At 40.3% G+C, this 20,434-nt stretch overlaps 2 protein-coding genes across 9 annotated transcripts in view; both read left to right on the top strand.

Annotated features, from left to right (window-relative positions):
• The window catches only part of LOC144519890 (protein MTSS 1-like), a 54,893-nt gene extending 50,791 nt beyond the window's left edge, over positions 1-4,102 (top strand). For all 7 annotated transcript variants that reach the window (XM_078253396.1, XM_078253399.1, XM_078253400.1 and 4 more), the window contains one exon: positions 139-4,102. In XM_078253396.1, the coding sequence (XP_078109522.1) occupies positions 139-683 (545 nt within the window). In that variant the 3' untranslated portion in view covers positions 684-4,102. The remainder of the gene's footprint in view (positions 1-138) is intronic.
• Positions 4,103-5,097: 995 nt separating this feature from the next.
• The window catches only part of LOC144519892 (transmembrane protein 65-like), a 43,252-nt gene continuing 27,915 nt past the window's right edge, over positions 5,098-20,434 (top strand). The window contains exons 1-2 of one of the 2 annotated variants that reach the window (XM_078253405.1): positions 5,098-5,708; positions 5,944-6,272. In XM_078253405.1, the coding sequence (XP_078109531.1) occupies positions 5,978-6,272 (295 nt within the window). In that variant the 5' untranslated portion in view covers positions 5,098-5,708; positions 5,944-5,977. The remainder of the gene's footprint in view (positions 5,709-5,943; positions 6,273-20,434) is intronic. The other variant, XM_078253406.1, reaches the window with a different exon arrangement.

Consider the following 20,434-nt stretch of genomic DNA (forward strand, 5'->3'; position numbering starts at 1 on the left):
GCTTTTTTATGTCCTTCATTATTTCATTATTCTCGTTAATAAATCTCAAAGGCTGCTGTATAATATACTGAAATGATCTTTATTAATAGTAAAATTAATTTTTTGGCTTAAATTGCTATTTGTGTTCTACCATTGCAGGCTCGTGTTCAGGTCAGGGATATTATTCTGGATCCAGCTCCCATAATGCCCCTGGCTCCTATTCTACAGGCCACGGTCCAGTTATTGTCACCCCTGGGGTTGCCACAATCCGCCGCACGCCTTCTTCAAAACCTTCCGCCCGCCGGTCAGGCTCAGTTGTGGGCACAGGACCCATCCCTATTCGTACGCCTGTCATACCGGTAAAAATCCCTACGGTGCCCGATATGTCTGGAGCAGTTAATGGGAGCAGGGGTGCAGAGGAGATGGTTGGAGGAAGAGGAGAAGAAAGCCCAGATTCTCCAACATTTGCAGGAGGGGAGGATGCTGGCACGCTGCCTGTGATGTCCTGGAGTGGTCAAGCTACAACCAATCCTCCCACTGTACCCCTGCCCAACCAGCAGCACCTTCACTGTGAGATAGGGCAGGAAGGAGGAGCAGAGGAGGCAGGAGAAGAGTTAGAAGGTAACATGCTGGTGGCCATCCGCAAGGGGGTCAAGCTCAAGAGAACCCTCACCAACGACCGCTCCGCACCACGCATCGCATGATAACATGACACGTGACAACATGTGAGCTCATGTCACAGAAGTGAGGCTCTCCCTTCATTGTGTTTGTAAATAAGGTCAAAGGCTTTAGAAAAAAATTTCGCTGATAAAAATGAGATGTACAGAATCAAAAGGCGTCCTATGCTAGTATGAGAAATGAATGACACCATGTAGCGTTTCTCATTCTGTACATTTTCACCTGTGAGAATCCCTCACTGCAGAAGCCATCTATAATGATTCAATGTAGAAAATATAAAGACATGCTGGTTCACATTTTCTGATTTGGCTTATGATGCCTCAGAAACAATGTAAAGCCAGGTTTGTTGAAATATTGGTTTGGACCTAAAGTGGATCACAGGACCACATGTAGTAGATCCTTGTGTAAGTCGAGTAACTAACGAGCCTTTACGGGTACAAGGATAAGACCTAAGAAATTAGGTCCTCAGATAAAGGTTTTTGGCCTCAGCACTAAAATGTTTTTGCAAATCCGAGCCAACAGCTGTGTAATGACAGTGTAAACATGAGGATATTTTTGTTGATAAATAACAAAAGAAGAAAAGAGTAGCATTACACCACACATTTCTTTAATAGGACCGTAATTACACACATTTATCAGGTGGTATTCTTGAAGCAGAGTGTCGGACAAGGACAATGTGCCTGCCTCTTCTCAGTGTAAAAAGACAAAAATAAATAAAATGTGTATAATAGTATAGTATGTGTAAACTCTTATTATATAGGGAGTGCATTGTACCAGCGTGGGACAAGTAAGCATTCTAACTGCCTAGTGACTTGGCAGAAGGAGCGCAATAGCCAATGCAAGTACTTCACAGCATCAAGAGCAATACTCAGTCGCACTAGAAAGCAATGGCTCCAGTGGTCGGCTTTCGATTGCACCATTTGGCATCTCCTGAATTGCATTAACTGCTTACTTGGAGGGACGCCCTGATGGCTGTAGGAAGGTGCTGTGTTTTCAATGCTGTCATCCCCTCACAGTTCAAATACTTCAATATGTGAGGTGTCCACAGAGCCAACACGGGCTGGGCTGTGACCAATACAAAGAGCTCCTCAAGAAGCAAATGAACTGGCTTTGTTTTGCAGCCGGCGTTTCATCCAAGTCAAAGTTGTAGGAGACAACAATGTGACTAAAGTGTCACATGGTTGATGCCGTGACATTAACAGACACTAAAAGTTACGCCCTGTTTTAGTTGTGTTAGTATTTACATGATTTGTAAATAATGTTGCACGTCTCTGTTGCTGAGGAGTGTGTTGGTGCTTCTCGCTCTCTGTATTTCCTTCTTCCTTCCTTCTGTGCCACAATCACAAAGTTTCACATCTTTAATATAATTTATAATAATACTCAAATACCATTACCTTTGGATGTGAATTGGTTTTATTTTTCATAATTTTTCCCAGTATGAATTTATCATTTAATCTGCAATATCTACATGCTGACCTTTGTAGAACCCCTCAGTGGTTTGTGTTTATATATTAGCAATTATATATTAGCCCCTTCTTTTTCGTAGCATTTTTTAGCCATACTGCAACCTGCTGCGCGTCCATTGCTCATAACATTACTAATAAATGTCAATATACAGATGTGCCATGTCAAAACTCAACGTTAAATCGAATTTATATATATTATTAAACATTTTTTAGAAGTTAATGAGGAAATACTTTTGATCTTTTAAGTATTATTAGCTGTGACTGGTAATGCCATACTGGTTTAATTGTTCTGTCTGGTTGCTGTTATATTGAACTCTGTTGTCTTCTTTGAAAAGCACGTAGCGTGCATGCTCATGTCCTTTTTGATTAATTAGGCTTTTACATCTGTCATCTCCAATACTGTTTTTTTTTTTTTTTATTCTTTTGCAATAGCATTAAAGGTGACAAGTCCAGTACGTACAGATTTTGTTACCCTAAAAATTACGAAAATCCATTGTATAATTTAAGAAATATGTCACCATAGGTACAATTTAAAATGCTCTGTTTTTATCTGGACAATAAGATGTTTTGGAGCTATGAGACTGCAGCGTTTTAAGACAATAAGCTGAAACCAATAGTATCCCTGAGTCATAGTCTGTATTTTAATTTACATTTCTGTTCAAGCACTGTGAGACCATGGCTACTACAAGATGTATGGAACTGTAAGTGTTATTTAGCTATACAGGTTAGTCCAAGAACTCACACATGTTAATTTATTTTATTCTTCTCAGTCTTTTTTTTTCTCAACCTATTTTTATACGTATATAAAATTGAGTAATATAGTTGTTTCCTCTATCCATGCATGTACCATCTGATGATGTGTTGTTTCATCAGTGAAACGTTCATGACCGTCCTGCTACGATTCATTCAAGTCCCATATTTCACACACATGCATAATTGCACTGCATTTTAATAATGGCATAAATGCTGGCTGGTTTAGAAGTGAACAAAGGCTACAACAAAGTGTGTTCCTCTGATTCCAGGTACCACTAGAAGTCCGCAAAGTTTTGGTTTTTACAATGGAGAGGCAGTATTATGGGTTCAGATTTTGGGACAGATGGTATTTACAAGAGCTGAGTCCAGTTCAGTCAAGACAGTGCAGACAGTTCAGAATGGGTTTGCCTGAGTCATCATCATGGCGACATGCAAACTTGTAACTATTCCCTGAGGGTGATTTAATTTTGAATGTTTGTACCCCAGTTATTGACAACTGAGTTCAGGTCAAATGTTATTGAACAATATCTTTTCATATCAGGGTCGAACAAATGGCACGCTGCCCACAACGTCTGGCCTTTCTAGCCTAATCTGACCTGACTTTTCCAAAGACATTTTAGCATGAGAATTTAGTTTTTTAAACAAGATTCTTATGAATGCAATGTAATAGAAAGGTACAAAAAGAGGAATTCATGCAAAAAAGCAATGACAAAAGCAAAGATATTATCTCTGTGCCTGAATTAAACCTATATTGTGAACAGGGATTATGGACCACAAACCCCTTTCATACAAAATATCCCTGTACTGTTTGATTTCAACAGAGCAAAAAATAATATGACTGCTTAGATGTTTCTTCAAACCCAGCATTCAGTTCTTAAAATTGTTGATGATGTTCATTTTTTTGTTTGTTTTTTGGCCGTCATCCTGTCTAAAACTTATATTATCAACCTGTAATTTCCATATTTAAATAGCTAGCATAAATATATATTATATCAGAGTTGCCAAATGCCAGTATATCCTATGAATAAGACGTTTATAGTTTGTGAGGGTTTGAAAGTACAGTTGAACCTGGTTTCTAGTTTAGTTTTTAGCACCGAGGAGAGTTGACCTCTCTGTCTGTCCCTGTACAGTTCAACATGCTATGATGCAGTTTGTTTCAGGAAGTAAAAGGTTGTTATTTTTGTGTAATGACAGCTTTAGCAATATAATAAAAATATAAATTTTGATTTGGCTCACTGACTTCTTGAATGTGTTGTATCAAGAGTTTTAAACACCACCTCCCTTATACTTCATTTGTTTAACTTGTAGGCCTAAGACATCTTGCACGGGTCAGTTTTAATCTTACGTTCATTACTGAACTTTTAGGTAAATGGCTGACAAACCCTTTATTAGCTGTTCTGGAGCTTTCTACCATATCACACGGACCTCGTCGGCATTTGCATTAGCTCTGTTGCAATGGAAATGTATGTTCAAACTTTTGGAGCACCTCTAGGACTTCGCATCGATGTTGACCTAAAAGTTAAGCTTTACAGTTAAGTCTTGACCTTGAAAGCAGCAACTCAAAAACAATCAGGTAAAAGTTTTTTTGCACATTGATCTCTCATGTATTTAATTGCATGAGCTGTGTGTTCATTTAAAAGCTTTTAAACAAACCCAGTTTAAAAACTGGCCATATTGTGGGATAGTGGGTGGGAAACGTTGTCATGTACAGGTTCAAAGTAACTCTAGGATAACACAGGTTCAAGAGCTCAAGTCTTCACTACCTTCGGTTAGGATGTAAACCGATGATGATGATGATGATGATGACGATGATGAGCTTGGGTTTGTCCAACAGGGGGCGCTCTTGTCTGAGCTTCTTTTAACACCCAAAACTGGTTTGCAGTTTCTATTTGGATAATGCATCACTCCTCCCATCCTTACATCACTGGACACACTCTTCTAATCAATACATGTACAGCCAAAACAATGAATATGCCACTTCCACACAGAAGGGCTTGAAATAAATCATGCATTACAAAGTTTTAGATTGTGAAGGAGCCTCCTACTTTTGCCTAAAGTAGGAGGCTTCCTCCTCGACACAAATAACTTCCACATGGTGTCATATTTTCTTAGGGTGTGGACTGTAATCTGGTTGAATAGCTCAAATGCTCAAAAGTGCTTAATAGCAGAGGGAGGGATGAGCACACACCCAGCAGACAAACGCACTCATTTTACTAAACCTGCAAGAGATAACCGCCTGTCTGTGACAAATACTATTTTCATACAGGAGGCCTATACTATACTGTATGAATATATTATTTTTCAATCTCAGCTGCTATCACTAACATTTGTATAAGATCACCAATTTATATTTATACATGTATGGTAGACGTACGGTTCCCTACTGTCGTAGCCTATAACAATGTGCCCCTATCTATGAACTGAATGAACGTAGGCTACGTCTGGCGGTGTCGTCACAGTTACGCACGGAGGAAAGCAGCGCTGCTATTGGAAAGTATTTTCGGGCTGCTGGCCGCTGACGTGCCCTCCATCCCATCCGACTCACATCATCCTGTCAACCAGAGGTTACACCAGCCGGGATTACGCTCGCAAATATGTGATTTTGTACGAATACTACAGCCAGTTGGGTGTCTGAGGTTGCATGCGGCTATCTACAAACTCGCACCGCTAGTAAATAAGTAACGTGTGCGCCGGAGCAGCTTCTGTATTTTCAAGGTTTCTTAGGTTGTTGGACGGGACAGCTGCATCGACTGAGGTGCGTCCGATAAGACAAGTTGCCGTTGGATTTTTGGACAGCTGTCGCATATTTTCCTACTTTTTGTTTTACAAAAGGCGCGTAAAATACTCTTGAGTTATATGTTCTTAAACAATGTGGAATTGTTATTGTCAGGCCCGTTATGCTCTTAAATAACCCCAGATGCCTCTACACTGAGGATGTTATCATGCGACCGTTGCAGCGATTATTTGTAGCATCATTCTTTTATAAAGCGACATGTTATGTTTTAGATGAGTGCAGGCTGAAAGTGGTAACAAGGCCTGTTGTATGTTTTCCGCTGTTCTACATCAGGTTCCCGGCGTATTGCTCCACCTCTATCCCTGCGATGCTGCCCTGCCTGCGGAGAGTCCTGCGGCCCGCCCTCTCTTTGAGAACCGGGGCTGGGTTGGCCACAGCCGGACGCAACCACCAAACACCCGCCATAGCCCGGTTCGCCTCTGAGCCTCCTCTCTCCATGCTGGTGCAGCGGTGTAACATGGGCACACATCCGCTGAATGAGCTCGTGGAGCCCCTCGACTCTCCCCGGGGAGCCAAGGAGTTTATTTATACTCTCCATCCGTCTGAGCGTACCTGTCTGCTGCGAGAACTGCACAAGTTCGAGTCCATAGCCATAGCTCAAGGTAGGTGATGTGCTATAGTAGCCTACAGCTAAATATATTTTCATAATAAGTGCCACACAGCCGGAACATCAGTGGAAATACAGTTTGGCCATCCTTTTGAAATGTTGAGCAATGAATGAATAGTCTTTAATATACAACATAGGACATCCTATAGCCTACTTTATCAGAAAATGCATCATTAAAATCATTTAGGCCTATAATTGATGATAATGTTTTTTGTGCCATCATCAACTTAAGTATGTACTTCATAGTTAGATCTATTAATCACCACTGAATACTACATGACAAGCAGTTAACTTTTGGGTTAGATATCCACGTATCAGTGTAATCATAGCTGACATAAGCTACGGCATCAGGGAACAGGCTGTAATAAGATGGAGTAGCCTGCAGTGTGGTTAACACAGTAGTATAATGTCGGTAACATCACAGCTTTGATTTTAATCTCCTGATGGGTAATGGAAATCTAAAAAAGTTGCAGGTGGAAGACTGATCAAAGCCTAGTTTCTCTAAAATATCACACCATAGTTCCACGGAGGACGGCTTATCCCTGTGTTCTGTTTTGCAGCCGACCCTGACCTCCCTGAGAGAAAAGATAATCTATTGGCAGGGATCAATACAGTGTGTCACCATTAATTACTGTAACTCTTATTTCCACATGTATTCCACAAGAATCCCCCACACAGTATTTCAGTAGGGAGTAGACTACAGTATCCCTCAGTACCTAAACCTATAGTTGTGGCTTTCAGACACAGAGAAAAAGAAGGAACTGGGTCGACCAATACAGAGACAGAAGAGAATAGATGGATGGACTGAGGAAAGGCATGAGTGATTGCACTGAGCCCTCAAATTGTGAATAAAAGCACTTTATTTTCACTTTATTCCTGGAGCCTTGCACGGATGGTTTTCAGTGGAGCCTTGTTTACTGTTGTGTCTCATGATGGACAAGTGATTCGTGGGACACCCTGCAGGGTATAGCTTTAAATATCTCTGACCTCAGAAGATTTGAGTCAGAATAATCCCTAAAGTCTCTCAATTTCTCTGCACCAACCATTTGAATCTAATGTTCTTATTTTGTGTACTCCCTGCTGCACTCAGTGAACATGCCAGGCTCCTTTAAACCATGTAGCGTCAGACTGCTGAATGTTGAACGTACATGCATCAGTTGCTATGAATAGTGTCATGTGTGTACAGTTTCTTTGCAGTGTACAGTATCTGAGGCCCAGAATAACAATTAGCAATTACATGTGCAAATCACAGCCAAGACTGTAATAGTTAATATAAGCATGCCTACTGACATTGTGGCTTGAAAAGTTTCATCTTTTTGTTTAGTTTACAATTTAAGATTTCAGTTGTTCTGCTTCTTCACTTTTTACCTCGTCAGAGATGGTTTTTGAGGAGGAAAAACACAAACAAATGTTGCATCATTTTTTTCTGTGAGTGTCATAATTTACTCTCTATACACTCCTGCATCGAAAACCTAACTGGGAAGAGTAGCATTCTGCTGTCATCTACAGTATGGGGGATGGATGGTATTGATTCCTTTACATGATTGATTGTGTCATAGCAGTCAGCCACCTCTGTCCATGTATGCTAAAACAGGCCAGTGATGCTTCTGCTGACTGACAGTAGCTTAGATGGTTATATAAGTCATTTTGGCAGTGATGATAATGCTAAAAGTGGTTTTACAGAGATGGTAGTGATGGCTGTGAAGACAATGGTAATGATTGTTAAGCTTGACAGTGTCATCTAACTAGGGCTGGGCAATATATCGATATTATATCGATATCGTGATATAAGACTAGATATCGTCTTAGATTTTGGATATGGTAATATTGTGAAATGACATAGTGTTGTCTGATTGTTCTATTATTTGCCTTTTCCCTACTTGGACATTATGTCGACATTACTGGTGATTATTTATCTAAAATCTAAGTGTGAAGATATGTTGTTAGAGCACCAATTTTCAACCCTAGAATATCGCCGCAATATCGATATCGAGGTTTTTGGTCAAGAATATCGTGATATCTGATTTTCTCCCTATCGCCCAGCCCTACATGTTATGTTATTTTGCTGAACAGTTTTACAGTTCACACCTTTAGGCTACGTTCACACCGCAAGTCTTCAGATTTTTTGTTCAGATCCGATTTTTTGTTTGGCTGTTCACATTACCTTTTAAAATGCAGCCTATATCAGATTCCAGTGTGAACTGTTTGCGGTTTCGAACTGACACGCATGCACAAAAGCACAATAACAATGACATCAGACGCAGCATGCTGTTGCACTAAAGTTAGGGAGGTTATGGAGGAAGTACGCATTTTCGCTTTTTATTCCAAATGTTTGTGTAATGGCAGCCGTAACATCAATGAGCAAGTGCTGAGGAGGAGAAGAATGAAGAGAAAGATTTGGCTATTTTGGCCTTTTGCGGGGTTATGGCTGTCCGCTGAACTTTCGCTCCTCTGAGTTTCGGGCTCCTCTTCGCCTGCTTCGTAGCTATCCAGCAGCTTCAATGGCTGACAGCTGGGTTTATCGCCCAAAACATGGCTAAGCTTGTTACAAAATGGGCAGGTGATGTGACCCCGACCGCTTCGGTTATTGGAATCATTCACTTCTTTAAATTTAGCTTCAAGGCTCTTCGCCTTCCTTTGACACTGCAGCCACGTTCTCCTGTGTCCCCGTTCTTCCATTTCGTTTGCTATTTTTTCAAAAACGGAGTGGTTACGGTATGATCCTTCTAGTTTTGATTGAATTGAAGTATCTCCCCATACACTAATTAGGTCTAACACCTCATTCTCCCTCTATTGACTTGCTCCATCACTGTTCTCCATTTTGTAGGCCTAGTCAAGTTTTTAATTTTACTGTCTGTGTCTAGGGCTAACTCCCGCCGGCGCATAATTGTGACAAATGTCGATGTAGATTGACGTAAAAGTCTCATCAAATCCGCCTTGGTTGTTCACACTGCGGCAGCATTAAAAAAAATCAGACATGGATCTGATTCAGGATCACATATGGAAGTGGTCTAAATCTGATTTGAAAAAATCCGATCTAGGTTCAGATTTGGGCTACTTTTGCCTGCAGTCTGAACGTAGCCTTAGTGATAGTTATTGCCCAATAAGATTAGAACCTGTTCAAGTCCACCTAAATAGTTCCTCTCATTCCACAGATGATAATAACTTGTTTGGAAGGAAAAATATACAGAAACTCAGTTTGTCTATTGCCTGATTGGAAATACCGCTCCTGTTCTCATTCCCACTCTGCATCCAGACTCTGGAGAACTGGCAGAGAGAATTGTAGGAGGCTGGCCGGTTCGCCCCATTACGAGGTGTTGCAATAAGATTCTCCATGCTCGGCGCTCCTAATAGTACATCATTATTTTCCTGTCCAATGTGGTTGATTACATCCTGACCACATGCTGCCAGCCTTCCCTGTGCAATTTCAACACTGAACAAACAGCGCTAAATCCCCCATGATCCTCATGGTGGAGGGTTTTATATCACACACTGGGGCTGCAATAAACAAGGTGTCACACTCATTTTGGATCACTGTAACATGTTGCACTTAGTGACTAGAAAACCATAATATTAAAAATTTTAGACCATTTTAAATGTTTGGGCAAAACTGCTTTCATGATATTGTTGTGTGGCATGAAAATGGAGAGATGTTGTAATATTTTGAACCAGATTTTGAACATCCATCCCCTTCTGTGAAATGCACCAGAGGGCTATAAATAGATTGACATCGCTGGCTTGATTCACAACTTCATATTTTTTACAATTCAAAAACCACCACAAATTTGCAACCAAAGATAGAGAACAATGTGGCTAGTGTACTGAGGTAACTGTACGCAGACGACAGCTACTTTCCTCTGCTCTCACTGATGGGGCTTACAGTACCTGGTTGGAGCGAGCGGACATCCTCACCTTCGCGCTATAAAACCCTCAGGGATCTTCTTACCTACTATATGTGCAGGGCTGCAGAGTAGCTGAATCAGTGATTGCTGGACCGGTCGGCACACTCTCTCACTGACTTGCCGGCTGAGAGATTGATTTTTTTTAGACAAGACTTATAAACACCCATCCTCATTCTACCCAGAGGCTGCAGGACACCTGAGGCAAAGCCCTTATTTTCCTGACATATATTACAGTATATGCAGGTTTCGGGGAATGGTGATGAAGCTGGATTTCTGCCTGTGGGTGAAACTCGCTGACACATTGTACTGGGCAGTCCTCAGGATTAATGGAATCCACTGCATAATGTCCATGCAGGTTGTGGCCATATTTACCGAATGAATTCACCTTCATTCTGGATTGTGCTCTTAAATTTAAGTTACATGTTACGTTACAAGATGCTTGCCTGAACATTTAGTCAGTTTACTTGCTACACTAATTTTTCAAAGTTGCAACTGTTTTAGCAAACAGTTGCTTATTTACACACCCTGCAGACAAAGTGGAACATTAGCATTAATTTTGAGTTGTATTTCTGGTCGTTTGGATTTCTTGCCAGATGTAAGTCCAATTTTCACTCTTCTTTTAGCTCTGTTTTTGGTCACCACCAACCCCTGAGGAAAACATCTGTCTCTTTAGCTGCTAAATGCTTCGCTATGTTCACCAGCTAGTTGCTAACTTGGCTTGTCTTCCATTTGGTGCTGGGCAGGTAGCATACAGTCTGTTGAGTTTTTTTCTGAAAACAGCAAGCTGCTGGGAACTAGTTGATCACCCAAAATAGTAGAGTTGCCAGCTGTAAAATCAAAACACTGAGATGGAAGATTTTAAATCTTTCCGTAGAGCTGAGGAGAACTGCAGAGTCGGTAGAAAATGTTCTGTATGTAATAACAAACAACCCCTTTCACATTTGACCCATTGTTCATAGCATAGGGTGTGCTGTAAATGCAGTATTCTGGATATAAGAAGGCTTTGTTGATGCTTTTTCAGAATTGAAAACTTCCCTTACCATTCTTTGAAAGTGGTGGTACACAGTCCGGGATCAACTTTACTGGGTCTTCTGTTTTAATGTCAGACAGCTATTTTCTAGTCATGCCTCTATGTCATGGTGGCTAAAACTACTTCTCTTTATTAAGCATGGAGCATGCATTTTATTTCAAGTCACTTAATAATCACAACTTTAGGGAAATCAGACTGCAATACTTTTGTATTGCAATGTTTTTGGTGAAACAGTAGAACATACAAGGCAGACTGAGGGCTGGTAAGTTGTTACTAGTTTTTGGTTCTCAGACTTTATTCTCCAGACAAATGTCCAGTCAACATTTTAGGGGCTCAGTGTTAGGACTAGATGTTTGTTTGAGTAGAGAAAAGAGAAAGTGTTAGGAAAAAGCAAGTTGTAGTGGAGATCATACACAAGTACATTCCCCTTACCTCTTGTAGCGATAGAAATATCCCGTTCTTAGAAAAAGAGGAGAGAAGTTTGAAGGAAGCAAGGTACTGTAAGGTGGGGATGCAGACACTTAGAATGGATAAGGGAGAGATGTCGGCAAAGATTAATTTAGAGCAGAGGAGTAAACAGACGGAAAGCGAAAGGATGGCGAGAAGTAAAAACTATGAGGGAGCTCTAATAACCAAGTATGGTGCAAAGTAACTCAGACATATTTAATGAGAATACAAATCCCAATTTTATTCTTCTAGGACATTTAGCAATTTTTTTGTTTGACTCAAGCCAGAAAGAACAAAAATGAGCTCATGATTTCAACAAAATTTGAACATAGATGTTTCAAAGACAATGAATTAAGACCAATCAGGGACATTTTGTGATTTACTATCATGACAGTTTAGAAGAATAAAGCTGACCCTGGTGAACAAAAGCACAGCTGAAAAGCCTTTTACACTTGTGACCAGTTTGTACAGCTTAGTTAAAGTGTGGATCTTGATGACTCATTTTCATGTTTGAGATCTCAGTAACTACACTGTCAGAGACCAGTTTAGTGATTATTACACAGTCTTTTGCATTGCAAATAAATATAAATATTTGAAATGACTGACCAACTAATACTGGGACTGGGATTTTCATATAAAACAAAATGATTAATTATTAATTAATTGATTTATTATTATCTATTGATTGTCTAAATATCATTGTGAGGATATAATAATGATAGAGAGAGTGGAAATAAGGGGGCTCACTGTAACTATGGTAATTATAGTAATTAAAATAATTGATGATTACAGATTAGTTGAAATATATATTATTTTAATGACTTGCTGAAGGACAAATGCTGTCACTTTGTCACGTAATAATCAATGTGACATTAACACTGTCAATAAATCATGCAGAGAAAAAAAAAAAAGAAAAATGACTTTGAGGTTAATTTGAATTATTCTGGGAATTATTCCCAGAAGTAAATGCTGATCTATACACATTTTGTTTTGGGGGGACAGGTAAGCCTATTTCTCACACTCAGACAGGGAACATATTTGCATATTGAGTTATCTTGTTTGCTTTACAAAAATTAGTCATCGGTTACATTTTATACAATGGACAAAAGTACAGAGAAATGAAGCAAAGATTTTGAGAAGTAGGCTAAAGGAGAGATCCATCAATCTCCATCCATCTTCGTCCGCTTATCCGGTGTCGCGGGGGGAGCAGCTCCAGCAGGGGACCCCAAACTTCCCTTTCCCGAGCCACATTAACCAGCTCCGACTGGGGGATCCCGAGGCGTTCCCAGGCCATGTTGGAGATATAATCCCTCCACCTAGTCCTGGGTCTTCCCCGAGGCCTCCTCGCTGGATGTGCCTGGAACACCTCCCTAGGGAGGCGCCCAGGGGGCATCCTTACCAGATGCCTGAACCACCTCAACTGGCTCCTTTCGACGCGAAGGAGCAGCGGCTCTACTCCAAGCTCCTCACGGATGACTGAGCTTCTCACCCTATCTCTAAGGGAGACGCCATCCACTCTCCTGAGGAAACCCATTTCGGCCGCTTGTACCCTGCTAAAGGAGAGATGCAGCAGATAAATGAATTAATAAATAAGCAACCAGAGATCATGAGATTCTGTTCCATCTGGCCCTCTATGATCACCAGTTACTGAGTGACTCAGTGACATCCACTACACTAATGTGGTTTTCCCACAGGCCTGCTGGTAAGAAAGGAAACGTGAGATGAGACAGGATAGAAGCAATTTCCCTTCATGGCTCAGAGGATGGAGAAGTAATGTAGAGGGAAAGTTAATTGGAGATGCAAAAGAGAAGAAATAGCAGCAAGAGGGAATGGGCGATATCTAGATGATTTTATGACTTTGCTTTGTTTTTCACCTCAGTGACCCTTGAGGCTACAGTACACAGTCTTAGGGGCATAAACAAACCTCTTCCTTTCATTGTCTTTAAACAACCCGTCCGTTTGTCTTAAAGTTTGAAATTCTTTTTCTTAATCTCTTCTTGAACCATGACAAGATTCAGCAGGTATAATGAATCCCGCATCAAAGCTTTCATCCTCTTTTCTCAGGTTTGTCTATTTCGAAGGGAGGCTTAATATTTGTTGGGCTCAATGCATTGCTTTCATAGTGCCTGATAATATTATATTCCATCTTTCATGTTGAAAGGGGAAGCCATATCCTCTCTCACCGCCTTTCAGATTATAGCCTTCTAGCCTGAACTGATGGACCAAGGAGAGCACCTTTCTCCACTCTGCCTCGGCTCATACCTTCTTATTGTCATGCTAATTCACACACGCTGTGGCATAATGGTGGTCCATGATGACGTTTAACCTGCTGTGACCCATGCACAAACACAACTGACTCTCTTCAGTCTGGTATAAAAAAGTAGAGGCATCATCAGCACTGAAGAATATTTGCATGATTTGTTATGATGCTGCCATCATGCTGCTACTTGACTTTCTAAAAGGAAACAGTGATTCTCGCTGAATTACTTGAGTAAATAACATGCCAGACAGTCCGTTATATTGCTGTCCAGTGGATATTGTTGCTGTAACATTTGTGTACAGAAATGCACCATTCATCACACAGACACGCTATAACACGCTGTGGGTATTTATTGAGCGCAGTTTGCTGCCAACAACAGAACTGCAGCCATTAACAACTAATCAGTCTCAGTGTGCCAAGGAGATTTTAAAGAGAGTGTTTTTTGAAGATTATTTTTTTGGGCTTTTCCGCCTTTCATTTTTGATAGGACAGCTAGGTGAGAAAGGAAATTATCACAGGTCGGATTCGAACCCTTGACCGCGGCGTTGAGGCATAAACCTCTCAGGATATGTGTGCCTGCTCTACCACTGAGCCAACCCAGCCACAGACTGAATGGTTTTAACTGCAGTGGGTGCTGCTGAACCCCCAAAAATTAAGTGATACCTGCTATCGCTGATGCTAGACAAATAACAAATAAGCAGAGTGATGTTGAGGATGAGTGAGTTTTTTTCCTTTTAAAGGATACCTTATTTGATTATATCATATATCCTATTGATCATACATAAACAATATACCACAATTGACTGTTTATTAAGCCCAGCCCCACTTTAATACCGTTGCTACGCCAAGCTTTACATTTACAACGGTGGCAGATTTACCGCTCGAAATTCATATTGATTTTTGAAACAGTTTGTCCTTGGTGTCGGACAGTGGTAGACAAAAGCAGGCTTTCAAGTTCTACACAGTGACTGCTGATTTTGCAGGCTGAAATGACAACTGCTGGCAGATTTTATTAGCTGTAGCTGGCTAGCTTATGAAGCTAACTTAGCTCCATGAATTGGTTCAAAACTCCGACATGTTTTAAAAACTCAGTGAAAGGGTTCTTATGTATTTGATAATTACATACATGATATCATGCTAATGAAATGCCTCCTAGCCTTTGAAGTAACATTAAATTAGAAGTTAGGTTGGTAGTAAGCAAGTTAGCAAGGCATGCTAATGTTTGCATGTCAGAGCGGCTAGTAACGCCACATTTTATAATCCATCGCTCAATTATTTTTTGGTTTTAGAAAAGCTAAATAATAAGACACAACCTTTCAAACTGCTCATGTGCACATTATCACACTTTATCACTCAAAGAAAACTAAATTAAAGGCAGACTACTGTGTTCTTTTTAGGGCTGGGACGATTCGTTGACGTAGTCGACGTCATCGATTACGTAAATGCGTCGACACAAATAATTTGCGTCGGTGCGTCGCGTTTCTTTAACTGTCTATGAGCGCCACTCACGTGTAAATCTAAAAATAGCAGGGTTTCCTGCACAGTGTTGCCAACTTAGCGACTTTGTTGCTAGATTTAGCGAGTTTTCAGACCCCCTTAGCGACTTTTTTTCAAAAAAGCGACTAGCGACAAATCTGGCGACTTTCTGTAGAAAAGTCGTCAGTATTGTCCAGCGAGCACGCAAGGTATTTCTGTCCTGTAGCCGCCAAAACAGTCTTCCGTTCTGTGACTGAGGAGCAGCGGAGCAGCCTCTCCCCTCTCTCCTCATGTGCAGCAGCACTGCGCACAGTGTGCAGGTAGTTAGAAGGGGAGGGGGACAGGGTGTGCGGGGGCCGGTGTAGGTAGGAGAGACAGCAGGACGCGACGGGAGAAAGACGCCACTGAGCTGGCCTGGACCTGGGCAAGCTAGCCTTCTTTGAGAATTCTTTATCGATCTTTTTCCCTCCCTTTGTAGAATTTTTTTTACTTCAAAGATAGGCTACCTAAGTAATAATTATAAGGTCAAATAAATTCCTGTATTGAATTTGGCTAAAGAGTTCTATTTCTTTCTATCTACCTTGCTGATGCAACCACTAAGCTTTATACAAATGATTGCGTAATGACGTAAAAAATATGCAAATGACCGTATGACGTCAACTAGCGACATTTAGCGGCTTTTGGAGCTGGTGCTAGCGACTTTCTTTGAAGAGTTGGCAACACTGTTCCCGCAGCACTTTGCAGTTTACAGTTTTCAAAACTTCACGCCGAAAGCGTTCGCGGTGACACTTCCTCCTGAGACATGCAGGCACAACAGTGGTTTCTGTGCCCTGGTGACTGACTGACAGGCTGAGGTTGTAAGACAAGGCAACTTTATTTCTACAGCACCTTTCAGCAACAAGGCAATTCAATTCCATTCCTTTGCACTTAAGTTAATTCTCCATTAGTTCAATGTTGACAACAGGGCAGTCACCAAGTTTTATTGTATTGTTAAAGGTTTGTGTCATTATGCAGTTTGCACTAAAAAGTCTTTGTTGTTTACATTCCTTTGCATTTTAGTTAGTTCAGTTATTACAGTTCGGCTTGATACCAATCCTGAGTATCTGACTGGTGCACCCCTATCCAAAAGCACAACCAGTTTTATTAATGTTTCTCTGAGTGAGCAGTGTTACCAGAATTGTTTAATTTTGATAACTGTTTTGATTCACAACTAAGTGTTTAATGTATTTTTGTTGATGTTGAAATGGATTTTAAGACAGCAAAGCAAATACAGGTTACTCTTTTTGCTCTTGCTCTGTTTACTTAAGTTTTTATTTTTGTATTCCTCCTGAAAGTGACTTTATTTTGGCTTCAGGTTGCACTACAAATACATTTTACTTGGAACAGTGCAGTGTTAAACAATTTTAATAAATAGAGATTTGAACCTTATTGAAATTTGTTTTGTGTAAAATGTTAAAAAATAATCGCTAATTGAAAAATTAATCGTTAGATTAATCGAAAAATTAATCGATAGATAGATTAGTTTGACTAGATTAGTCAACTAATCGTTTGGGACAGCCCTAGTTCTTTTAAAGGTTTTTTAAATGGTAATGCACACTCAGCCTTAGCAAAAAGCAGTGACGTTTACTACAGTTTATCATTAAGGTTATCAATAATCTGAATGCAGGCACTAACTGAATCAACGTTAGCTGTGCTAAATTTGGAAATAACGGCACAGAAGCTAAGCAATGTAATGTTACTGCTGTGGACACCATGTACACATGGCACCAGTAAGTATGTTAGGCAGCGGCAGCATGAATGTTTGGATTTGAATACATAATGAACACTACTGGGAAGCTATAGTATTATATAAAAACTTCAAACAAAACAAAAATGAACGGACCTGCAAGAACCACTGTATTTGAACTTTTTTTTGTTTTGTTTGGAGAGTAAAATACACTTTTTGATAAAGTTTCTTTTCCTTTGAGTCTTTAAAAGACAATAAATCAGAGCCAAGGTTAATCATTATATATGGAGCCCAGTATGTGAGATTGTCTTCCAGTTGACAATCTGGCACCAATTAAAATGTAATTATTCAGAAGATATGAAAGATGGAGGAAAGTCACTACATACTGTATGGCTCTTCCTTCTTATAAAACCTAGACAGATGGATCAAGGCATGAATCAAATTATACGGGCACCACAGAAGCCCATGTAATATTATTATGCACAGCAGGATGTGTTTGATATTCATGGTGGTGTTTGTTTTTGTGAGCTTGTCCATTCTATCACGAGGTCATGATCTTGAGAGCGTAAAAGACAGAGAGGGATTATCTTTTTTTTTTTCATGGGACAATATGACCTCTGAAGACAACACACCTCCAAACTGTTTTCCCCTTTCACTTCTTTTGCTCTGCTGACTCCTCACTCACTTTCTTTTTTCCTCTTATTTCTCCCACTCTCATTCTGTCCCTTCACACTTCTATGAGATGTACCACAACACATCATACCTTCCCCCAGAGGCTTCTGTAACTGACCTTGCTACACAGTCACCATGGCTGCTAAATTCACTGCAGTCCCACAAGACTTAAGTCAGCACTTTATAGCAGGTATTAATATTTTTCTCAAGGCCTGTATTTACTGCTTTCTAGGTTTACCTACCTAAGTTTCTTACTATATTGGCAAATTGACTTCACTAGCTGCTTTGTTGACTGGCCCCAAATACAGATATTGAAGTTGCATAGGAAGGATTTATAATAGTAAATGTTTTTTCTTGTTAGCAAACAGCAGACAGAGTCCAATATTTACTCTCCTAACAGCTCTGGCTAACTCTCCACTATTACTAACTTTTAATGTGTGCTGTTTGATGCTGGGGATATAGTGTACAGTCAGCTTCCAAAACTCTTTTCTTTGCTGATTAGACCTTTTTTCACGTTTAAATTTAGGAGAGTCATGCTTTGAGTTTGCTAAGCTCAACTCCACATAAGAGTGGGTGTGCTCCAATTAATGAAATCCTGGTTTGTGTTGTACAAAGTGTGGTTTCCAATATTTAAATTTGGAAAACAGAACGTGCTGACCCTGGCTTAAGCAGCAAGTAGGGTACAAAACGTACCTTTCCAGCATATGGTAAACAATGGAAATATTACTGCATAACAACTCCACATGTTGTGCACAAGCAGGTTTAAAGATGCAGCTAAATCCAGTAAACCTCACTCTCAATAAGCAGCTTTCTCACAGCTCCCTCGTCTCTACCTGCTGCTGTTTATCAACTAAGACGGATTCAGTATAGTTTGTGCCACTGTTGCCCCGTTTAAGCAATTTTCCCTGCTCTTGCTGATATGTACAGTAACATGCAGCATGCCGGTACGGCCAGATAGAGTGCAGCCAACCATCAAAATGTAAAGTTGTCCCGCACTAAACAGAAGCAGGAAAAGAGAATCAGGAAGATGGTCTGTGCACACCTACACAGAGGTTCTAATTAGCCAAAATAAGTGAAAACACCTGTGCATGAGTTTGTGGGCGTAGTAGAGTGAGTAGGGCTGTTAATTCTATCAATCTGATAGAATGACTAATTGACATCTAGGAAGGCAGGTGCATGTAATTAAGTGCAATTAACTTGCATGGATGAAAACCAGCTTCACTTTTGTTGCCAGCTTTGAGAACCATGCCTTTGAAAGAAAGGGCTGCTGCAGGATTTGCATTTGCTCACAACTAAAATGAAGTGAGCGTTCACTGTAATATAGGTAGAACCTTTTCGGTCTGTATCACTATTTAACTATAAAAATATGATGTTATTATGGCATCTTATTATCGGTTTAAACAATTCATGTAAATTAATGTTCTCCTAGGAACGTTTTCGCTGTGTTAGTGTTACTAAAAACCACAGGGGAAGTCATTCTAAACTGCCTTTAGTGTTAAGCTCTAGGAGTTAGTTAGGCAGCCCATTGCTCAATTAAAAACATTGTTTTACTTTGCCCTTTGTTCCTACTGGCTGGGTGCTAGCAGTAAGACAGAGAGGAAACGGGGCTGCTTTCTTGTTTTCCTCCTCTCGCTTGTGGTTTGCCATTACTGGGTTACTTTCAAGGATTTGTGGTTGTTTTTGGTCTGTTTCTGTGTTTAGTCTCAGGCCCTCCACAGCTGTCTTAATTGGCACTGGGAGAATAGACGGGTGTCCTATTTATATTTGTCTACCTGCCATATAGAGTTCACTCAACTCACAGGGGAAGAAAACAAGTACTTTGCTGAAATTCAACCACACTGTTAGGCTTCAGTTTGTGTGGTGTCGTGCCCCAGGTATTTTCTTCTCACGGGTATATACTGACTAGTCAATTCTGCATTTACTGGGAGCAAGCCTATTATTTTCCCCTCAGCAGACAAAGTATTTTAAGTTGTATTATGACTTTCAGAAGTCTGCCAGTATGTACTGTAAGAGCTTGGCAAAGGGGAGCAGAAACAGAAATAAATAGCCTTTCCTCCAAATGAGCGTTTTATATGCAAATCACAAGCTGAAACTACATTGGACTACTATATTAGAGGACATTAGATACATAAATATTTCATGTATTGTCTGCTTTCTATTGAGTTGTACTCCCTTAAATATATTTATTTCTAAATCTAATTGCCTTTTCTAGGTAAAATTAATTTCAACCTAGACTTTAGAAGTTTACTAATAACTGTCCCTGCCGTCTTGACCCACATTCTGCGTGCTGTGAAATTAGCTCTTTCCTGTCTCATAAATCATAGGAGAATATTGAGGTGCAGTGAGGTTGATGAATGGCTTTAGCCTTCTATTGTTCCTGTTCTGCTGAACTCTCTCTCTCACACACACACACACACACACACTCTGCAGATAATATGATATAGATTCACACTGATAAACGCATGCTTATACACTTACACACCACACCCCTTCACACACAATTCTGTGGGGAAGACAATGTTTCTTGCTAGATAAAGCCCAAGACACACACACACACACACACACACAGAGGCAGTCACACACACAAACTGCGCTGAACTGCTGCACAGTACTGCCATTAAAAATGCCAGTGCAAATCTTCTGG

The sequence above is a fragment of the Sander vitreus genome, chromosome 6 (assembly GCF_031162955.1).
Source record: "Sander vitreus isolate 19-12246 chromosome 6, sanVit1, whole genome shotgun sequence".
NCBI lineage: Eukaryota > Metazoa > Chordata > Actinopteri > Perciformes > Percidae > Sander > Sander vitreus.